Below are 20961 nucleotides of genomic sequence, written 5' to 3' on the forward strand. Positions count from 1 at the left end.
TCTTAACAAGTTAAATGAAAACTTACACAAGTAAATATCACAGTACCTTGTAGTTTTCCAAAGTAAATCAATTTTCCAAAACGTAAAAATAACTAAAATGTTAAACGTTCATGTATCTTTGTTTTACAGTCAAACAAAAACAAAAGTTTCAGCGAGTTCCCATCCCATCGGGCTAAATCAAGTGGATGCCACAAATAGTTAATATATAGTACATACAGTAGAAAATAGCAAACCTGGTTTGTCATTGAGTAATTTAGCAAAAGATAACGAACTAGCCTGCTTAGCTAGCAGACTACCGGTAACCATTTCACGGTCAAAAGAGCACATCTACGCAATCAGCAACAACAACAATCTCTCAATTAGCTGTTCCCTCAATGATCGTGTTAACCATGTCTGACTGTCCACCATGTCTATTTTTCAACGAACCGACCTATTGGAATTGCAATTGGCCTCATGTAGCATCTTTCCAACAGACGCATTACACTTTGAAAGTACAGCAATAGAGAGGAAGACTCAAATCACCTTTTCACGCCATGACGGTTTCTTAATCGCTGTGGCTTTTGCCACCTACCTGTTAAAGTATGTGGTGAAAAGGCCTAGGATGTGCAGCTCGCTTCTAAAAGCATCCTTTTTGTAGCAAACGACTGCGTGGAAACAACACCATAAGTTTGAAGCTTGGTCTCACCACCTGCTCCTGTATTTTCAAGTGAGTGCAGCCAAGGATTTCTCAGAAGACTAAAATGGAAGCCTCGAGCCAACGTTACCAACTGACTTGCATTCTTATTTTTAGTTCCTCCTCTGTGTTTTAAGAATAAGAGCGCTTCTTACCTGTTGGAGTAACAGCAACACTTCCCATTTCCTTTGCGCTCCCCACAATTTGAATCCAGTTCCCCCCATTTTCATGCGTCCACTCTGTTCCGTTGCACTCGTAAATCCCTTCATCGGACGTCGTCACTCTGGAAATGACCAATTCAAACAGTCCGTTCCTCCCGGGCGCCAAACGGATGGCTCCGTCAGCGTAACGGCGCGCGTACTTGGCCCCGGTGACCACGTCGCCCTGAGGGCCAAAAGTCAAAATCTCCTCTGACGTTCCTCCCTTCTTCAGCGACCAGGTGACCGACAGGTAGGTGGGCTGGGTGAGTTCCCGGGTGACGTTGCAGGACAGCGTGACGTCGCTACCCTCGGGGACGACGGAGGGCGGGGCCTGCGGGCTCACCTTGAGTGTGTTTGCGATGACTGGAACAGAAAGAACAAGAAAGGATCAAGCATAAGAAGAATGAAAGAGAGATTGTGTTGAATAGGACAGTTTGAGGAAGGTTTCTTAAACCGGTAGTAAATGATCAGCTTCATGAGAGTATTAAAAAAAAAAGTCTATATACAGTTTTTATTATATTCACAAAACCACCATTTATTTATTTTGTTATGCCCTGAAGAGAAGTTCTTTTGTGGGAATGCTGAAAACCAAATGATTAAATCCCACCTTTGATAGATTATAGTTCAACTTTTCTTTTTTGATTGTTATTTTTACACAATTCTAATCTTTTCATTATCCTTTGTTTAACACGTTATATTTAATGATTTTAATTAAATGTTCAATAACACGTTCACTCTGGCATTCAGCAAGACATCCTTCACTACCATTTCACAACACTTCAATGATGACGACCTGGAGTCCACTGTGGCTCAGGGGCTAGTGGGGCGGAGCTTTGACCGATAAACTGGAGGCGATGGTTCGAATACCACCTTAGACAGATTGCAGTTCAACTTTTCTTTTTATTCATTTAACTACAATTAAAAATGTGTAATTGTCACATAATTTATCTTTCAATTTCCTTCATAAGCACATGCATTCAAATTTTAGCATTCAGCTAATAGCATTCAGTTTTCCAGCATTCCCACGCAATTTCTGTAGAAATTGCACTTTGTCAATTTTTTTTTGTAGTTTCATGTAATATACTTGATTCATTTCTGGTTTCTTATAGTAGCGAAGTGAGACAGCTAATTTTGGATATTGGATAGAAAAGGCTGGAGAGGAGGGTCCGTCGGGAAGTCGAATCTCGGATTCAGGAGGAGCAGTGTGGTTTTCGTCCCGGCCGTGGAACAGTGGACCGGCTCTACACCCTCAGCAGGGTCCTCGAGGGTGCGTGGGAGTTCGCCCAACCAGTCCACATGTGCTTTGTGGACTTGGAGAAGGCGTTTGACCGTGTCCCTCGGGAAGTCCTGTGAGGGGTGCTTCGGGAGTATGGGGTACCGGGCCACCTGATACGGGCTATTCGGTCCCTGTACGACCGATGTCAGAGTTTGGCCCGCATTGCCGGCAGTAAGTCGAATTTGTTTCCTGTGAGGGTTGGACTCCGCCAAGGTTGCCCTTTGTCACCGATTCTGTTCGTAACTTTTATGGACAGAATTTCTAGGCGTAGCCGAAGCGTTGAGGGGGTCCGGTTTGGTGGCCTCACCATTGCATCTCTGCTTTTTGCAGATGATGTGGTGCTGTTGGCTTCTTCAAGCCGTGATCTCCAGCTCTCACTGGAGCGGTTCTCAGCAGAGTGTGAAGCGGTTGGGATGAGGATCAGCACCTCCAAATCCGAGACCATGGTCCTCAGTCGGAAAAGGGTGGAGTACCCTCTCCGGGAGATCCTGCCCTAAGTGGAGGAGTTCAAGTATCTTGGGGTCTTGTTCACGAGTGAGGGCAGGATGGAGCGGGAGAACGACAGGCGGATCGGCGCAGCATCTGCAGTGATGCGGACGCTGTATCGGTCCGTTGTGGTGAAGAAGGAGCTGAGCCGAAAGGCAAAGCTCTCGATTTACCGGTCGATCTACGTTCCTGTCCTCACCTATGGTCACGAGCTGTGGGTCGTGACCGAAAGAACAAGATCCCGGATACAAGCGGCCGAAATGAGGAACCAGTTGAGGTGGCTCGGGCATCTGGTTCAGATGCCTCCTGGACGCCTCCCTGGGGAGGTGTTCCGGGCATGTCCTACCGGCGGGAGGCCCCGGGGACGACCCAGGGCACGCTGGAGAGACTACGTCTCTCGACTGGCCCGGTAACGCCTTGGGATCCCGTCGGAGGAGCTGGCTGAAGTGGCTGGGGAGAGGGAAGTCTGGGCTTCCCTGCTAAAGCTGCTGCCCCCGCGACCCGACCCCGGATAAGCGGAATTGAAGACGGAACGGAACGGATAGAAAAGGCAAATTCAATTTCAAAATACTCATTCTTGGTAAAATATCAAAAGTGCATGGACATTGAAAGTGTCCAAATTAAAGCACTTCATGATGATGAAGGTCTTTTTATGAAAGGTGAGCTAATGTATTTTTTAAGCACTGTATGAGAAACCTGATTTTCATGCTAAAATCCAGTAAGTGCTCAAAACTCCCTTTGCAATCAAATCCTTTTGGCGTTCAATCAGGAAGCCTGTGCTCTCATTATCACGTGTCTTTTCTTGTTGTTGTGATGGCGTTAAGACCTCTTCCTTTTTTGCGATGAAATAAAATAACTAATGAAAGGAAGAACACAAAACATAATGGAAAATAAGTTCTGTCTTCTCCTGAGATGTTCCCTGTGCCCTACTTCTAATTTCAAGGAGAGACAATCTCACAGAGAATAAAAATGAGCCTGAGGGAAACGTGAGCTTTTGGTAAAATTGTCTAAAAGTTTATCTTCCACTGCTTATCCTGTGCAGGGTTACTGGTGAACTGATCAATCACAGGGCACACAGTAATGCCAAACATGCTACGTGTTTGTAATGATTCATGCAGCACCAGCACCATGTCTGACAAGTTAGAGCAAGAAGTGTGAGATCACATGGTGAGTGGATCAAACACACCCAGGGGAGTGCTACTCAAGTCGAATGCCATACTGGGCATAAGGTCAGTTTTTGTCAACATTTTCTCAAACTTTCTTAAATGCATTCAAACCAAAACTATCAATTGATTTCATTCCCCCCCAAAAGATAATTAGCAAATAAGATGGTTTTCTAACTCCCTATTTATGACTAATAATTGTCATTTGTAAGGAATTGCGTAACTTAAAAATAAAATTAACAAACCGGTAGATGTCTTTGACCTCCTGGGGAGAAGATGCGTTCTCAGCCCCCCCCCCCCCCCCACCCCCCCCCCCCCCCCCCCCGATCATTACGACTGTGCGGTACACCTGAGCTGTAATTATGACTTTGAAGAGATAATGATGCTTGGTTTTCACTGACGCCATGGAGGTAATATTGACATTAATTCTCTGCTTTTGTGGTTGCCGTTTTTTTTTTGTTTTTTTTTATTTCAGTTTATCCGCAAGAAGGGAACGGTATTAAAATAAACGTCAGTATAATTTTGTGCAGTTCTACGCCACTGCAAACTGCAAATACAATAAATGCCTCTCAGATGGTGGCAATTGGAACTGAATATTATTATCTTTTTGCACTTGTGTTGAATCTCATTAGACGGTGCAGGCTTTTGGAATACAGCGCAGTGGATATACGTACAATAAAATGGGTACACACCCCTGTTCAAATGCCAAGTTTTGATCTTGAAAACATGGCCAAGACAAAGTAATTACTCCACGAATGTGACGTATACGTGTACTCAAAAACTGAAATAATGTGGTTGCATTAATGTAATAATGTATGTAATAATCGCGCCCCCACTGGTCTAAACATAGCATAAAGATTAATATTGTGTTTGTGGAATATTAATTAACTCATTCACTCCCGGTCATTTTCACTGAAGCAACCCCCTTCACTCCCGGCTGTTTTACTGGATTTTGACTGATCTTGCAAAGCACACAGAATATTCTGTCCTATTGCTATAAAAACTTGGAACCTACCAAAAGAATGATTAGAGTCTCTTCTTTCACCAGGAAGAAAAATATATTTCTATCTGTTTCCGTTTTGCAGCAATTAGCATTAGAATATAGCTAAGTTTCAACATTATTCACAAATCTGTTGAAAATACTGGGGAAAAGAGTTGGGTGCAACATGGCCCTGGTTGATCTCTTATACTCTGCTGCCACCTGCGGGTCGTTTTTGGAATAACTACCATTGCTTTAAGCATTCTCTTCAGTTTAGAGGCTGGATCAAAGCCTTCTGTATGCTTTACAAAAAACAACATAATAAAAATGGAACCATGGCAATATTTAAAATGCACCTTTTGTGTGTTTTTTTTTTAAATCATTCTCAGCGGGCGTCCATTTTGCCACTTGCTGTCAACTGGAGATGATATCACAGTTGCTCAGAGTTCAAAGAACGACCAATCACGGCTCACTTGCGTTCTGAACATTCAACGTTTGCAAGCTAAGCCGATTGGTCGTTACCTGAACACTGAGTAACTGTGACGTCATTTTCAGTTGACAGCAGGTGGCAAAATGGCAGACCCCTGAGATGGATAAAAACAGGTGAATATTGCTAAATTAATCAGAATTGGTGGGGGTGCATAGAACATGTAAAGAATATTTTTGGGTTGATTTTCCCCTTTAAAGTACCCATGATTAACCTCAAATTGTTTGTTTGTCAAATTGTTATGGTCTGTTGGAGGCAGGGTTATTATAGTTTTGGTTTTGATTTTGTTCCGTTTTTTTTTATTAATTGTGTTAGTTTTCAGGGTGGTTCTGTTAGTTTTTATTAGTTTTAGTTATTTAAAAAAAAAGCTTAGCTTTAGTTAGTTTCAGTATTAGTTTAAAAAAACGTGCATTACTTGTGTGCAATCTAAAAAACACAATAGTAAAATGAAAAAAGTAACACATTTCTTACCTATGAATGAAAAAGCAGGCGAGGCGAGCCGAGCCATTGCAGCCAAAAGTCAATCACGCAAAAGGCTCATGCATTACATTAATTAACAAAGACTAAAACAAAGGACATTTTTTACTATAATTATAGTTAGTTTTGTAAGCATAAAATATAGTTTCAGTTAGTTTTCATTTTTTATTTTTATGTTTGATTGTTTTTTGAATTTTAGTTTTTTTGTTAGTTTTCGTTAACTAAAATCATTTTGGTTGGAGGGAATTATGAACAGTTCCAAATACCGGTCAGTGTTAGTGGACAAAACATTCAGGCAAGAAATGTCAAGAAAAGCCTACGAGAACTTATGTTTTTGGAGATGGCAGGTGTGTGCTGACTAATTAATTCTGAACACAGCCACGTCCCAGTTATCAGAGGGTGTGCACACTTGTGCAAACATTTCAGTTTCTTGTTTTTACTTCCCCTCTCAAAAAAATTGTTCCCAGTTGAATAATAAAGTTTATATCACAAATTAAAAGGTGAGAAACGTTTTTAAACGATTTATCTTGGTCTAATTTTTTTTATGTCACATGAATCCGGCATACGAACAGTGATGTAATGACCTTTCAAATCCACATTATATATTCTGCAAACCTCTGTTTGGGAACTGACACATTTTCGGAAGAAAGACTTGATCAGGGTTTGATTGTCAAGAAAAAGAATTAGGATTTAGTGATGCCACCACTGCAGTCCAGGGCAACTTGTGGTCAGGGTGGCTGTGATGTGAGTGTTGATGACAGATAGCCAAGGCAGAAAAAAAGAATAATCCACGTTTTGCACTATCAATTAAAATTAGCCTGAACCGAGTTTTCAAACCCGCAGCGACCTCCACTTCACTTGTTTCTTACATAACCAAACATCCTCATCGGGGAGATAGATGCCGCCTGTGTGTGTGTGTGTGGGGGGGGGGGGGGGTGTGTGTGTGTGATGTACAGTGTACAAGTCTCGACTGGTACACACCCTGCAGCGGCAAATCCGACTCATCATCTCAGCTAACAACTAAGCGCCTTCCTCCCTCACACACAAACAATATAAATATTCTTCACCTCGTGCACGCACGCACGCACGCACGATCCACATAACAGTTCTGCCAAGTTAATTCAGGTCTAAATTTAACAAGGTGCCAGGGGAGCCGAGCTCGGGAGCAGCTGAACATGATTGTGCATTATGGAGCTAAATAACCTGTTCTCAGGCGTCACCGCTTTTTGAGTCAAAAATGTTTTAGAAATGCCAAACATGCATCCTTTGTATTTCTTTCTGCATGTTTGGAATCAGGACAGCAGTAGTTTTACACCAATACAGCCCCGTTAAATATTCAGGGTATTTACTTACTTAATGGCTCACCGCAGGCCAGAAAGCCAATTAAATTCAAAGGAAAATGCTGAGCAGACGAGTTTCAACATCTTTTGTCATAAAATGGGCCGAATTACGCAGGACCTGAGCTGCGCTCTGGTTGCATGAGTGGCGCACCAATCCAAGAAAAATTTGCATTTTGAGCTATTTTGAGATATTTACCAATTATACCAATTTCGTAGGTATCCGGGCAAAAGAGTGTCTCAACGCTGATGGATCCCAAATCAACACCGTCCATCTTCCATTTTTTTTCACCCGCTTTAGGCAAAGCCTGACTCACAGGCCTGCTCGTTTCAATGAGCAATCAGTCCAAGGTCAAGTTCCAAGGAGACTTTATAAAATAGTGTAAAATTGGGAGGGAGTCCCACTTGATGCACGTCATTTCCTAGAACCGCCGTCCTCGAGTAACCCTATCCAGCCCGGTTTTCCGTGTCTCTCTCAACCAACACAGGTGTTTCAAATGATCAGCTAATCAGCAAGCTCTACATGAAGCCTGATAACGGTCCTCAGCTGTGTTGGCTGTGGGAGACATGGAAAACAGGCTGGATAGCGGTACTCCAGGAATTTGGGTTGAGAAACACTGTCCTAGGGAACACATATGGTTACGATGTGGTTGGGGTGTAATAAAAAACTGTTTGAATCGGAAAATAGTTTTTTGATTTAAAAGATGTGAGTGTGTCAAATCAAACTGAAATCACAGGTTTCTCCCCAGTGCTTTACTTGGCGGGCCGTCGGTTTTCTTGCCGCCCCAACAACGTTTACGTAATATGTGCAGATAAAGTATGAATTTGGCCGAAGGTAACGCATGTTGATTATGTCTTTGTATCCTGTTCCGTACGCACTGCTCAGTGTGACACAAATGCTCAAATTGCATGTTTGATCACTAACGTGGCTTAACATGGCAAAGGTTCGTTCTGCCATACACCGTATCTACATAGCGTAACTTATCGTCGCCTCCATGGCAGCAAAAAAAGCTTCACTTGTGTAAGTAACGTTGCGACGAAAGACGGGAAAGCCGTGCTAATTGCTAAGCTATCGAAAACACCGAAGTAAGCGTTTGTGTGATACAACGCGCAAGAGCGGAGAGAAACTAACTTAACGCAGAACCTCGAATCGTTTCGCACCCCACTTAGCGAAAATGGTATCGGATCGTCATAATAACCCTTACCAAAAAGTATATTTAAGTATGCTTGAAGTATACTCAAAATTAGGAGCGTATACTTCCAGTTTACCTTTCTTATACTTATTAGAAGTTTACTCCGCCAAGTAAATGTCAAGTGTACTGAAACATATACTAAAAGTTGACATACTGTAGTATATACTTAGAAGGCACTCGTTATGAAGTAACAGACTGAAATTATAGGTTAAATGTATTTCTAAAGCCCTAAACACCATGTGGCTGGATACCTTTGGTACCAGAGTTCGCCGGTTCGATTCCTGTCAATTCATCACTGGCCATTTTGCTGTAAACTAAACTGTGGACATAAGTATACAACAAAGTATACTTTCAAGTATATTTAAGTATACCTAATAGCGTACCTAAATATACTATAAGGTATACTTGAGAGAATGCTTAAGTTTACTTAACATACTTTATAATATACTTAAGTATACTTTTAAGTGTACTAAAATGGGCCAAAATGTACTTTTAGTACGAGAATACGTACACTTGAAAAATAAACTTAGGTATACTTAAGTATAAAAGTACTTAAAGTATACTACTGTTTGGTAATGGAAGCAGTATAGAAAATGGCTGGCTGGCTGGCTGGCTGGATGGATGCTGGTATGAGCGAGCAAGCGGTTGACCACATGACCTGCGCATCTTTTCTGATAGACTTCACGGAGATCCTCGTGCGTGAAAGTCAAAACACAAGCCAGTGACTTTGCAAAAGAAACAATTGTGGCTGCTCGTGTGCTAGAGTTTAAACATGTTCACTAGAGCATTGCTAAGTCATGGCACTGACTGTTAAATGAACCGTAGGCAGATAAACTCACTTTAAAAAGTCAAACTAGCGAGCCTGGTCAAACGCTGCACTAATGGCAGCACTCATGCACAAACAAACACACGCATACACATACACACACACACCTCCCCCATACCAATGAGTTGGACCTGAGCCTCATAATTGCCACTCATGACAGAGTCGGTGCTCGGCGTTAGGCACCAGTAGAAGCCGGCGTCTTGTGACTTGGCCTCGGCTATCTTCAGTTCCACCACGTTGTCCTGGAGACGCATCACTGAGATGTCACCGGAAGCCACGCGCTTGCTGAGCGACGGGTGGGAGAAGCCGGCATCGAAGGTAGAGATGATTTCCATACGCTGGCCGTTGGCTTCCCTGGACATCTTCCATTCAAAGTCCTGGAGGCCAGCGCATGAGAAGCTCAGTTCAAGACCAAAACAAAAATACTCATGGGTAACCTGAGGCGGAGTAGACAGTAACCAACCTGCTCACGAGGCCCCATGTAGTCGTTGACGTCGCATCTGATGGAGACCGGCTGACTCTCCACACGGATCAAGGGGCCGGTAGATACCGTCACCACCCGGGCCAAGCACCCACCTTGAGCGGAAAGCAAACAACAATCACTACATCAAAAACCAAAACGCAGCCTAAGCTAAAACATTTGTTAAGTCAAACGGTGAGATGCTAATTAGCATGAAACGAGAGCAAAAGGTTGGTCCAGACGGAGCACTCGACGCAAGTATTTGGAGTTCGATGGAAAATGGAGAGGCAAGAGGAGATATGCATTGGCACATTTCTGCCAGTGGGGGGCGCTGAATAACATCTTACGGGCTGCACCATTTCACACAAAATTATGGGTAAGATTAAGAGGGTTTTTTTCTTTTCTATTATGGATAGTAGGGGTGTGCCCCAAAAAAATAAAAATCAATTCTCATAAGAATCGTCATTCTCAATTAGTACGATTCAGAATCGATTTTATATATATCAAAATCGATTTTATTTAAATCATTTCATACTGTCTTGCCCTAGTTTGTGCCTTCATCAGGACCACTTTTCATGTTGTACACGATTTGGCCACTTAGGGGCAGTGTGGTTCCGCGCATTCTGATACACTGTTAAGTTGTAGCCACATTAGAGAGTAGAAGTAAAAAGTCACGATCAAGTTATTCCAATAAAAGTAGTTTTCTTGCAGCGTAAGAAGAGCATATGCCGGTGAGTAATGTTCACATGCTTCTCTGTATAACATTCCCAAAGCGTTTTGTATGGATAGCCGTTCTTTTGAGTGCTAAAAGTGCCATGAGTAGTGTGCTAATTAGCATTAGCAAGTCAGACTGGAGTAGATGGCAATTATTTGCACATCTATAAATTGAAGGAGAAATCATTGAAAATCTAATAATTCAAAAAAGTCACGCCCACAACCCGAATGAAATGTGAATGCTCACCACGATGTAGAGTCCTGGAATATTTTTCGAGTTTAAAAGCTAACCCCGAAAGCAGCAATTTATTCGGTTATTATAATAACACGAATGAAACTAAACAAATTAAAGAGTGCCATTGCACCACTTCCTCGTCCAGAATTACAAATTCATCTGATGAGATATGACAGATACAGACTCTTCAAAACCTGTCTAATGAGTTTTTGGTGAAATGAAAAATAATCTCAAAATGAGCATTAAGACATGAGATGAGATAACGTGAGAGTGGGAATAACAAAAACTCTCACTGAAAAATATTTCACAGTTTGTATATATAAATATTTCTTCAGGTTTCATTTTCAATCCATATTCTCCCGTGCAAAGGTCGCATCTTGTCTCGACTTCCCCACACAGCCCAAAAACTAGGGTTTGGTATCAATTCTAATTGTATTGATTTTGATTCACAAGAGTTCAGTTCGATTGGATTTAGATTTTTTTTTCTTATTCGATTCGCTTGCCTTCAATTCAATCTTAAAAGTTTTAATTATGGGACATCAATTCTTCTTAAATATCGGGGATATGAAGAAAAAAAACTTTACAAAAATTAAATTCCAAATTAAATCTTTTTTTTTTTTTAAATAAGTAACTGGTTAAATGATTTAGTTTATTACTCAAACAATGACATCAGCAAGGATTAGTGAAAATATTTTCATAATTGTAATTCAATAATTGTAAATTCAAATTCAAAAATATACTTAACTGTCAAAGTGCAATAAGTCAGGGCCCGGTTGTTTAAAACTCGGTTATGGCTTTAACCGCTGGTTAAGTAGATTTAACCGACCGTTAACGGCACTGTTATCTTGTTCCAAACTATCGAGGGCTTGGCTTTGACATTGGTGATTATTCTGATGAAAAGTTTTTTGTTTGTTTGTTTTTTAAAGATGAGTTCTAAAAATGAACTTGCCCAACATTTAGTGGAAGGTCATTCCAAAGAGAGGTGACCTGTAATGTTTCTTGTTTGCGTTCACGTCAATAATCAAACAGACAACAACAATGTGAATAGAGGCTAATTATTTACGTTAAATTAATTTAAAATTATAATAATATTTTTGTAATAAATTTTAATTTAAAACAGTAATTACAAATATGAGTAATCATTACAAGTATTAGATTAAACCAATACACATATTAGAAGTATGTAAATACAAAAACAAGACAAATAAAAGTAATTCTATTAAAAATATTACACCAAAAATACAAATCAGTCAAAAATACAATTACGCAAAAGCATGCAATATTCTATGCTACAAAAATATTGGCAAAAATATTACGCAAAATATTCACTTAAAATACACAGTAGAAAAAAAATAATTATAATGAATAAAAAAAAAACTTCACAAAAACTTGCTTCAATCATTGATTGAATGCCGTTTGTTTGGTTAGTCATTTGGAGAGTATCAATTTCTTTCGCCGACCCGGAAGTAAACAAAAAGAGCAATTGTGGGATATATCTGCGCTAACCAGTGCCGTAAACGGCACGGTTAACTTTAACGGTGCCGTTAACTAACAGCGTGACTAACCATGTTTTGAACAATGCATATTTAACGGTCGGTTAAGAATTTAACCGGCGGTTAGGGGTTAAACAGTGGTTAAAATAACAGAGAATTGAATAACCAGTCTTTCATGAATGTAAGAAAATAGTTTTAAATTCATGTGAACAGAAAATTTCAAGAAAACAGTAAGATACAAAAAAAAAAAAATATCCAACCTTTAAAATGATATTACTTATGAATTTATGGAAAAAAAGAGATATTAAAAGAATCGATTCAGGGTTTTATGAATCGATATCAGGCTCGAAAAGGAAAATTGATTATTCGATATTTTTTAAACGACACCAAAAACAACAATCAGCAACTTAATGTCAAGTTCAGAAAAAGCTGGCAAAGCCTAAATGATGTGCGAGTACGTGTCCAATCTGGTGATTGACAGCTCAAACAGCCGGCTGGCCAAAGCTCCTCTGACTCATACGCAGCATAGAAAATAGATGGAGGGATGACATTGTAACATGATGATGTGTTTTATCATACTAAAACATCACATTTTTACCAAACTGTAATGAAGGAGCCTTAAAAAAAAAAAAAAAAAAAAAAAAGACATGCTGATACAGTACCAAGAACGACAGACATACTGTGTTTTACACATACAAGCATGGCTGACTCAGTCGCCCACTGGTCTCCGGTTAACGCCACAGCACACCATGCACCCATTACACACTCCGTTGACAAAGTGGACACGCATCAACATGCGGGGAAGAGGAGCAGGAGCAGGAACAGGAGAAAACAGAAGTGATTTGCAGCTGAAGAGAATTCATGTGAATGATTGAGTCAGCAGATTACAGCGATTGTCCAGGAAGCAGAAAGCCAGAGATTTACGTAGATGAGACCATTTACAATCCATCCGTTCTCTTTTCATTAGCGACGGCTAATGTCATTAGCCGGGTTTACAATTTAACATGGAGACTTTTTTTGTCATTCCGATTGAGGATCTCTTGTCAACGGTTTACATGTGATGCGATCGATTCAATCAATCACAACAGCTGTTTTATAGTTGTGGCACGCACGTGACATTATTTGAGATTAAGATGGAGTTCAGTCATCTATTTATTCACAGTCGTTATGATGGATTGATTTTTTTTTTACACTTTTAGTAAAGCAACAGATTACTCAAATAAAATTACAAGTACTTTAGAACAAGTTAAGGATTTCAATTTAGATTTCATTGTCATTAGAGCTGTCAAAATTAACCGATTAATCGACAAGTAATCGATTATCAAATGTATCCGCAACTATTTTACGAATCGAGTAATCGTTTGGAGCCATTTTTTAATTTAAAATGGTCCAAATCATTTGATTTCAGCATAACAACAGTAGTTAATGATTGATTGCTGTAATCCTTCACGAAAGGAGACTGATTATCTTCTGTGTTTAATCAAAATAAGACATTTTCAAACATCTGTTTTTGCTTTGGACAACAACGACCGAAACGGAAACATAGTACGACATCAATCCCCCTTGTTTTATAATCACTATACGAATACGAAGTACAAAATAAACACCAATCACTGGTTAATAAACAGTCATGCTTTTGTAATACACTTTAATGCAAACTTAAAATTAATAAGATGAGTCGATTAATCGATTGAATAATCGATAGATTAAATCGATTCCAAAATATTCGATAGCGACAGCACGAATTGTCAATCAACCCTTTCGGTCGTTCGGTTTCATTCTAATCAGAACATAAGGTTCGATGTATAAAGACGGGTGCGCAGCACGACCCGACCACGTCCGGGCTCGAACCGACCTCCGCACTCAGCGGAAGGTTGATCGTTCCACAGGCGTTAAAAGGTGCCAGTTGAACAGCCTCGCCTGTCAACTCTAAACCAGCCACATATTTTCAACTTATGTTCTTCAAACTGCCGGGGATTTTTGTTCCAAAGCATCTGAGCTTGCTTGAGGTAAGCAGCAAGTTCAAAGGTCATGCAAGTATGTTGAAAAGACACCAGCTGCAATTTCTCTCTCAGCTCATTTGTGATTGTCTACTCAAGATTTGTACAGCAGGTCGTTCTGCGCGAAGTAGCCCCGGAGGAAAAAAAAGTGCATTAAAAATAAAGGTGTGTAGTAATGAGCTCGTTACATTTACTTTTACGGAATCAACACTGCTTTCTATTCCACTCGTTCTCTTTTTGTCTGCCCGTATATTGTTTGTGCAACCTGTTTTGGTTCGTCAGAGACTTTTGTTTAGCGTAACAACTTATGATGTCAATTTCTTCAATTGAAATGGATCCAGCCAGTCACATGAAAAAGTCCGCTGCCTCCAAGAACCCAATCCACAATATAACTTGAGAAACATACAAGAAGCGGTCTCGGTCTGTGATTGCAAAATAACGTAATGCTCTGCGTGTCATTAAGGGACATTTTCAGGAAGTTTGTGGTAAATAGGGAAGTTAAAAAAAATTGTTCATGTGCTTTATGGGAATTGATGTTAATTTCATGGAAAGATATTATGTTCGAATCACACATGAACAATAATAAAACACATGACATTTCAACAAATTGATTTGTAAGAACACTGTGTCAAGTTTGACATTTTATTTGAATGATACTGTACAGCAAGAATGTAGAGTTAACTATTACTAAACACATTCAAAACTTAGCAAAACAAATCCAACAAAGTTCCATTCAGAATGCACAATTAAAAGAGCTTTGCTTCTTCCAAAAATAAGTGTTGTTCAAAATGCAAATAAAAATGCATTTTTTGCTAAACACTTTCAGTCAATGGATCCTTGACATTTTAACTGTATTTGCATGAAATCTGATTGTTTCTGTCAGGATTATGCTCAAATAGATCCAAACTAGAACCGACTTTTAGTTATGTAAATTCCTGCCAATTTCCATAAATTCTTGTGAATGTCACAAAAAGGTTTTTGAAAATTCTTATAATTTTGCAACCCTACGTTCGATGACACTCATAGGTCATCATTGTTTACATACTAAAAGGTTGCTCAGCTCCCTTTCACTTTTTCTCCACAGTTAATGAAACGTGATCTTCTCGGTCTTCCCAGTTTGAATTGGGATGACAAGCATGGACCCCCCCCCCCCCCCCCACCCCTCGCTCAAAATGAGCAGCAAAAGATCAGAAACGTGATGAAGCGAGAGCAGCACTCGGTTGCTGGCGTGAGTGCATCATTATGCTCGCCAAGAGTCAAAGTTGTTCTTGGGTTTGTAAAGATTTATTTCCATAGAGCAACTATATGAATCAAACTATCGTATAAAAACATAATCCACTCTCAACAAACTGTACATGTTAGCAACATGTTACCATGAGCAGCACACAAGAGCATTTCTTTTTCTTTTTTTAAGTGGCTGGCCTTGTCAGCGTCCGTGGCCAAGAGTGTTTTCCCACCATATTGGAACAAGGTAAACCAAGTGCTTTCCCACCGCTTTCTCCTTTTCTATGAACAGGGAAAGCTACGAGAAATAACCTTGACGACCAGAATGGAAAATGCAACTAAAAGCTGCATATTGTCAGATAAAATAGTGAAACTACTTGGACTTCCCATCCATCTAACAGTCTTGAAAGTCTAAGTCGAGCTTTGGGGCTGATTCTCTTCAGATGGAACTGGAGCTTTAAACAAGGTGAAATAGCAGCCTGCTGTGAGGGACCAAAACTGCCCCCCCCCCCAAAAAAGACTAAACGTGAAAATAAAAATGGATATAAAAAATATAATTCTAAAATGTAATCCAAAAAATAAATATAAATGGAAATAAAAACAACAACGACAATAAATATATATATATATATATATAATTGCTTTTATTTCCATTTATTTATTTTTTATTTAATTTTTGAATTATATTTTTGTATCCATTTTATTTTTACTTTTAGTCATTTGTTTATTTATTTAGAATTTTGGCAGTTTTGGTTCTCCATAGTCAGCTAGAATTGAAATAAAAATAATAATTTAAAAAAAAAAAGGCAGGAAAAGCATACTAGAACAGCTGAAATGATATGGGTTAAATCAGGGGCACTTCAAGGGTGGCGTGTGTGTGCTGAGTCCCATTTAGAGTGACTTTAAATGTGATTGGTCATTATGATTACAGCCACATTCTACTTGTAAGGGGGTGTGAACACTTGTGCAACCACATTAATTTCAGGTGCTTATTTGTATTTCCCCTCTCCAATTATGATGTATTTATTTATTTTTGATCAAATTGGTTGTACTTGCTAAATGGTCAGATTAATGGTGGAAAGATTTTTAGAACTGTATTGGTCTTCTTCTTTTTTTTTATTACAATAACATGACATTTGAATTGGGGTGTGTTGACTTTTATTCTATCCGCTGTTTCTCTCAAGACTGATGACAGCCAGCAAGTGCCTCTCATCATTTAAGGGCACAAACAACTGGCATTTTCTTTTCTAATGTAACCGGTTTGACGGACATGTTCAAGAGTACGATTCTAAGGCACAATGCATTCTTACTGCCTTGCTTAATGTCTGTCTCGTAGCTCAAATGTTGCGTTATACTGAATGCGGGATTCAGTTTAGGCCACGTTCATGCTTAAATAGGTATATTTATCCATTTTGGGACTGCTCTTTTGTGTTCCGTGCAAAAGCACAAACTCAGGTCGGGGGACGTTTGTTCAGATGTGTTTGGCGTGGAAAAACGTGATCCCATCAAAGAACTTCCTGTTACTTTGGAAATCATCTTCTTCCGCATGAGGAAGCTGCTTGAGCTGTAAAATGGGGAACGATTTCATATTGTCTTCTTGGATGTTGTCTACTGTGCAGTATTGTTAATATTATATAAGCCAATATATATCCATCAGTCCACTTGCTCTCTTTGTGCTGTTTGCTTCACTCAAATATTTCACTGACGCCAATCACGGAGCCGCTAGGTATTGCCTCTTTCTTTTCCACCCTTTATTAATTGATGTATTTGCACCGAAAAGTGGGAATTCATGGGACTAAACAGCAGCTATCAGGTCCCCCCTTCTCTTTTGCAGAATCACACCAGACTCACCAAGGGAGAGCTTGCGACATTTTAAACATCTGACACAACACTAAATGGAGCCAACTCACACGGCTCCGATGACTAAACATATGCTAACACGTCAGGATCAGAATCATGTTTGGCCCCTTTGGTGAAAATTTTCCTGATGACTAAGTAGTCAGATGGCCTTTTAGTACAAGTTGAAGGCTAAACTGACAACGATAAGGTAGAAACATGCTGCTTCTTAATAAAACTAGCCCCGATTAGGTGAACTCGGGTGAAACACAGATTCATTTATGAAACAATTCAAATTCATTGACTCGGGAGCTGTCAGGGTGCCCATTCTTTTGAGAAGTAATTGTCTTGGTTATGCGTTTTTTTTACTGAACATACAATAAGAAGTTGAAACAGGGCAGGCAACACGGGAAAATGAGGGCCCCCGAGTTCAAGAGGACCCCGAAAAACGACTGACACTGGCCTATATAACAATGACAAAACAATAACACTGCAATTATTAGGGGTGTACCCAAAAAATCGATTCTCATTCAGTACGATTCAGAATCTATTTTAAATGTCCCCAAATCTATTTTATTTAAATTATTTTATACTGTCTTCCCTTTGTTTGTGTGTGCCTTTATTGGGAGCGCTGTTCATGTTGTAGCCGATTTGGCCACATATGGGCAGTGTGGTTCCACGCGGTCTGATACACTGTTAAGTTGTAGCCACGTTAGAGAGTAGAAGGGAAAAGTCACGATCAAGTTATTCCAATAAAAGTTGTTTTTTGGGCAGCGTGGAGCCGTTCTTTTATGTGATAAAAGTGCCGCGAGTAAGAGCGCTAATTAGCATTAGCGATTCATACTGGAGTAGATCATTACGATTTCTTGAACATCTATAAATTGAAGCAAAAATCAGTCAATCAAATCATTGTGAATAAAAAAAAAGCATTCGTAATCAAAAATCGATTCTGAATCGAATCGCACACCCAAAAATCGGAATCGAATCGTGAGACATTCAAAGATTCCCACCGCTAGCAATTATGGTAAATCCTCCACATAGGGCCCCTTACTGGACTAGCTGTTGTCTTATGGCTAATAGGGGGGCCATGAGACGTGCAGGATATTGGTCCATATCAATGACACACTTTTTGTGTGGGGGTGGGGGGGGGGGGGGTATTCTTTTTATCTTTCCATGATCTTTCATGCACAGCAGGGAGTCTAGAAACATAACTAGGGACGTACTGTTTCAGTGCTCTGTTGCCGGTGTTGACTAAAAAAAATTAGCTAATTAAACAACAATTTCATTTTCTATTTTCCAACAAACCACCTGCTGTCAAGGCAACCAGAGCCTAATATACAACACTGGATTTAGCAGCCTGTTTGACTGCTTAACATAGCCTGAAGGATTCCCGACAACTATAATCCAATTCTATAGCTAGAAAAATCATTAGGACACGTTTGCCTCCACTTCCATATCAACTTTTTAAGTCCGTGGCAAAAACACAACAGCAACGACCTGTAGTTTTTAACAGATTGGAGGAAAAGTGTCTGCTGCGTTGGAATTTCAGCTTCCTGGGTGAAGTAGACATAACCCGAACTCGTTAGCGTGTGGTATCGACTTCAACACGAACAACGTAAATGTTCAAAATTAATTTCGCCCGTCGCAAACAGGAAGAGCATTTAAAAAATGGACATTCGTGAACTGAGATTCGTCTCCTCCGGTGGCGCGTATCTCGAGTTCATTTGCTCTCAACAATCAAGCAAGAAGACGGTCTTACCGAACATGAGCGTAGCCCAGAGCAGCGTCAGGACGTAGTTATCCATCATTTCTCTCTCCATTGCTCGAAAATATCCTTTAACACCCCACCCCACTTCTTTCTTCGTCCAGCGTGGGGGGTAAAAAAAAGTGTCCCCCTGCTAGCGCGGCTCAGGCGGTCGGACCCTTCAAGAAGAAACTCTGCCGGGCACTTTGAGCAGCGTTCGCCGGGCGGAGCCGCAGAACAAATGGGATGCCCACCGCGATTTCACCTTCGCAGACCCTACGACCTGCGTTTGTGCGGTTGGGACACGGGGCCGACTGGAATGTGTACACGGGATATGAGTCACGGTGGCAGGTAAACGACTGGGAGAGCGCGGCCGGAAGTTAGGTGGTTTGAAGGAGAAGGGAGGAGGGAGGGAGGGAGGGGGAGAGAGGGAGAGAGAGAGAGAGAGCGCGCACTCACGCTGGTTTTATGCCGCATGACGTATTAGTTTAATTAGCTTTTATGTGACACATATTGCCGGCGCAGCACGGTCTCCAAGTGATTTCTTGCGCCGGCACCGTTTACAATCCCTCCCTTTATTCCAGGATGAGCAAACATGACCGACTTCAACTTCTCAACTGCATACGTCATCACTCACCTATCTCGCCACTTTCAAAGTGAGGCCCGGGGCCACCTACCGGCCGCTGCTTTCTTTAATCCGGTCCGCCACACACGGAGGGGAATCTAAGGGTCTGTTGTGGCCCCAAGCAGAAATTAAGGGGCCCAAACAAGTGTTTGACACCATTTTAATAAATCAAACACAAAAAAATCACACACCACACACTACCACTACTGGTAAGTACTTTAGTCAATTAACACAATACAAAAAATACACATTTTGGCATTTCATTTGTATCATATTTTTTTTATGTTTCCACTTAGTTTTTGTCTCTCCTCTTCAATTTTTCTTCTTTAATTTTTCACTTCAGATAAATAGCTCCTTTTCATTATTTTGCAGGTTAATACTGTAATTGGAATGCACTTTCAAAATGAGATCACCACCTTGCTGTAGTGAGCCACTAGATGGCCCCCTAGCTTCTTGGGGGAACCCAATCAGCTACCTTGTTTGCCCTGTGACACGAATCGCCTCGGACCAGTGACCACACGTTCACTCCAATATGTGACGACAATAGAGATCAACTTCCGGTCAACTTCTGGTGGGGGGTGTCTGGTCGGTGCTGGATTTCACCTTCCTTGGTTTTCTTCGGTCCCCTCGGGTCTCCTGGTGTTCGATTTAGGTGAACGGTATGAGATTTTTTTTTTCTAATAGGTTTTCTGGTGAGCTAACAAACACACGCACGCACGCACGCACACACACATACTCACCCACACACACACAAAAAAAAAAATGTATGTATATGTGTATGTATATATGTATGTATATATGTGTATATATATATATATATATATATATTAAAAAAAAAAAAAAAAAAAAAAAAAAAAGAGATCAACTTCCGGTAAAGCTCTCTATGTTTCACAAACAAGTTCTATTAGCATGGTCCCTTATTGATAAGCACAACTTCTCACCCCATACATTATCTGATTTGGAATAATAAAAAATATAGTGTACAAAATGAAATCTTTGTTTTTCTCCAATTGGGTTGAGAAACAAGATTATTTTTGTGAAACAGCTGTTTAATAATAATGGACAATTTATGCCATTCCGACTGGTGTAATAATGTTATTTGAAGGTGTTCAATCAAATATGTTATCTGTTTCTCTACCCAATCCTATGGAAACATATATTGGGAAAATCTGCCTGACACATTACACGAATATTAATAGGAATATCCGTGCATTATTTCAGAGACTCTGTATCCAGTCCCTCTTGTGATTTCTTTTTGGAATTCTTTTGTAAATTATATTGACTGGGGGGAATAAAAGTATGAACAATCCCAAACAAATATTTTGTAACAAATAAGGTCAAAGAAGTCTCATATAAAATTCTTCACAAATGTTATCCTGCAAATCAGTATATGAACAAATTCAAAAGGAAAATTGATGTAAACTGTTCTTTCTGTGGAAGTCATCCTGAAACCGTCCAGCATCTCTTTTGGATCCGCTTACATTCTACAACTTTTGTGGATTTATTACTTCACAGTTACACAATGACTTTAGT

At 40.1% G+C, this 20961-nt stretch overlaps 1 protein-coding gene across 2 annotated transcripts in view; it reads right to left on the reverse strand.

Annotated features, from left to right (window-relative positions):
• ptgfrnb (prostaglandin F2 receptor inhibitor b) overlaps window positions 1-19182 on the reverse strand; it is a 58236-nt gene extending 39054 nt beyond the window's left edge. For both annotated transcript variants that reach the window (XM_086070232.1, XM_086070233.1), the window contains exons 1-4: window positions 18819-19182; window positions 9561-9673; window positions 9216-9474; window positions 829-1236 (exon numbers count right to left, since the gene is read on the reverse strand). In XM_086070232.1, coding sequence (XP_085926358.1) covers window positions 829-1236; window positions 9216-9474; window positions 9561-9673; window positions 18819-18879 — 841 coding nt within the window. In that variant the 5' untranslated portion in view covers window positions 18880-19182. The remainder of the gene's footprint in view (window positions 1-828; window positions 1237-9215; window positions 9475-9560; window positions 9674-18818) is intronic.
• Window positions 19183-20961: the final 1779 nt, after the last annotated feature.

The sequence above is a fragment of the Leptonotus elevatus genome, chromosome 2 (assembly GCF_054856555.1).
Source record: "Leptonotus elevatus isolate MCC_2025b chromosome 2, RoL_Lele_1.0, whole genome shotgun sequence".
NCBI lineage: Eukaryota > Metazoa > Chordata > Actinopteri > Syngnathiformes > Syngnathidae > Leptonotus > Leptonotus elevatus.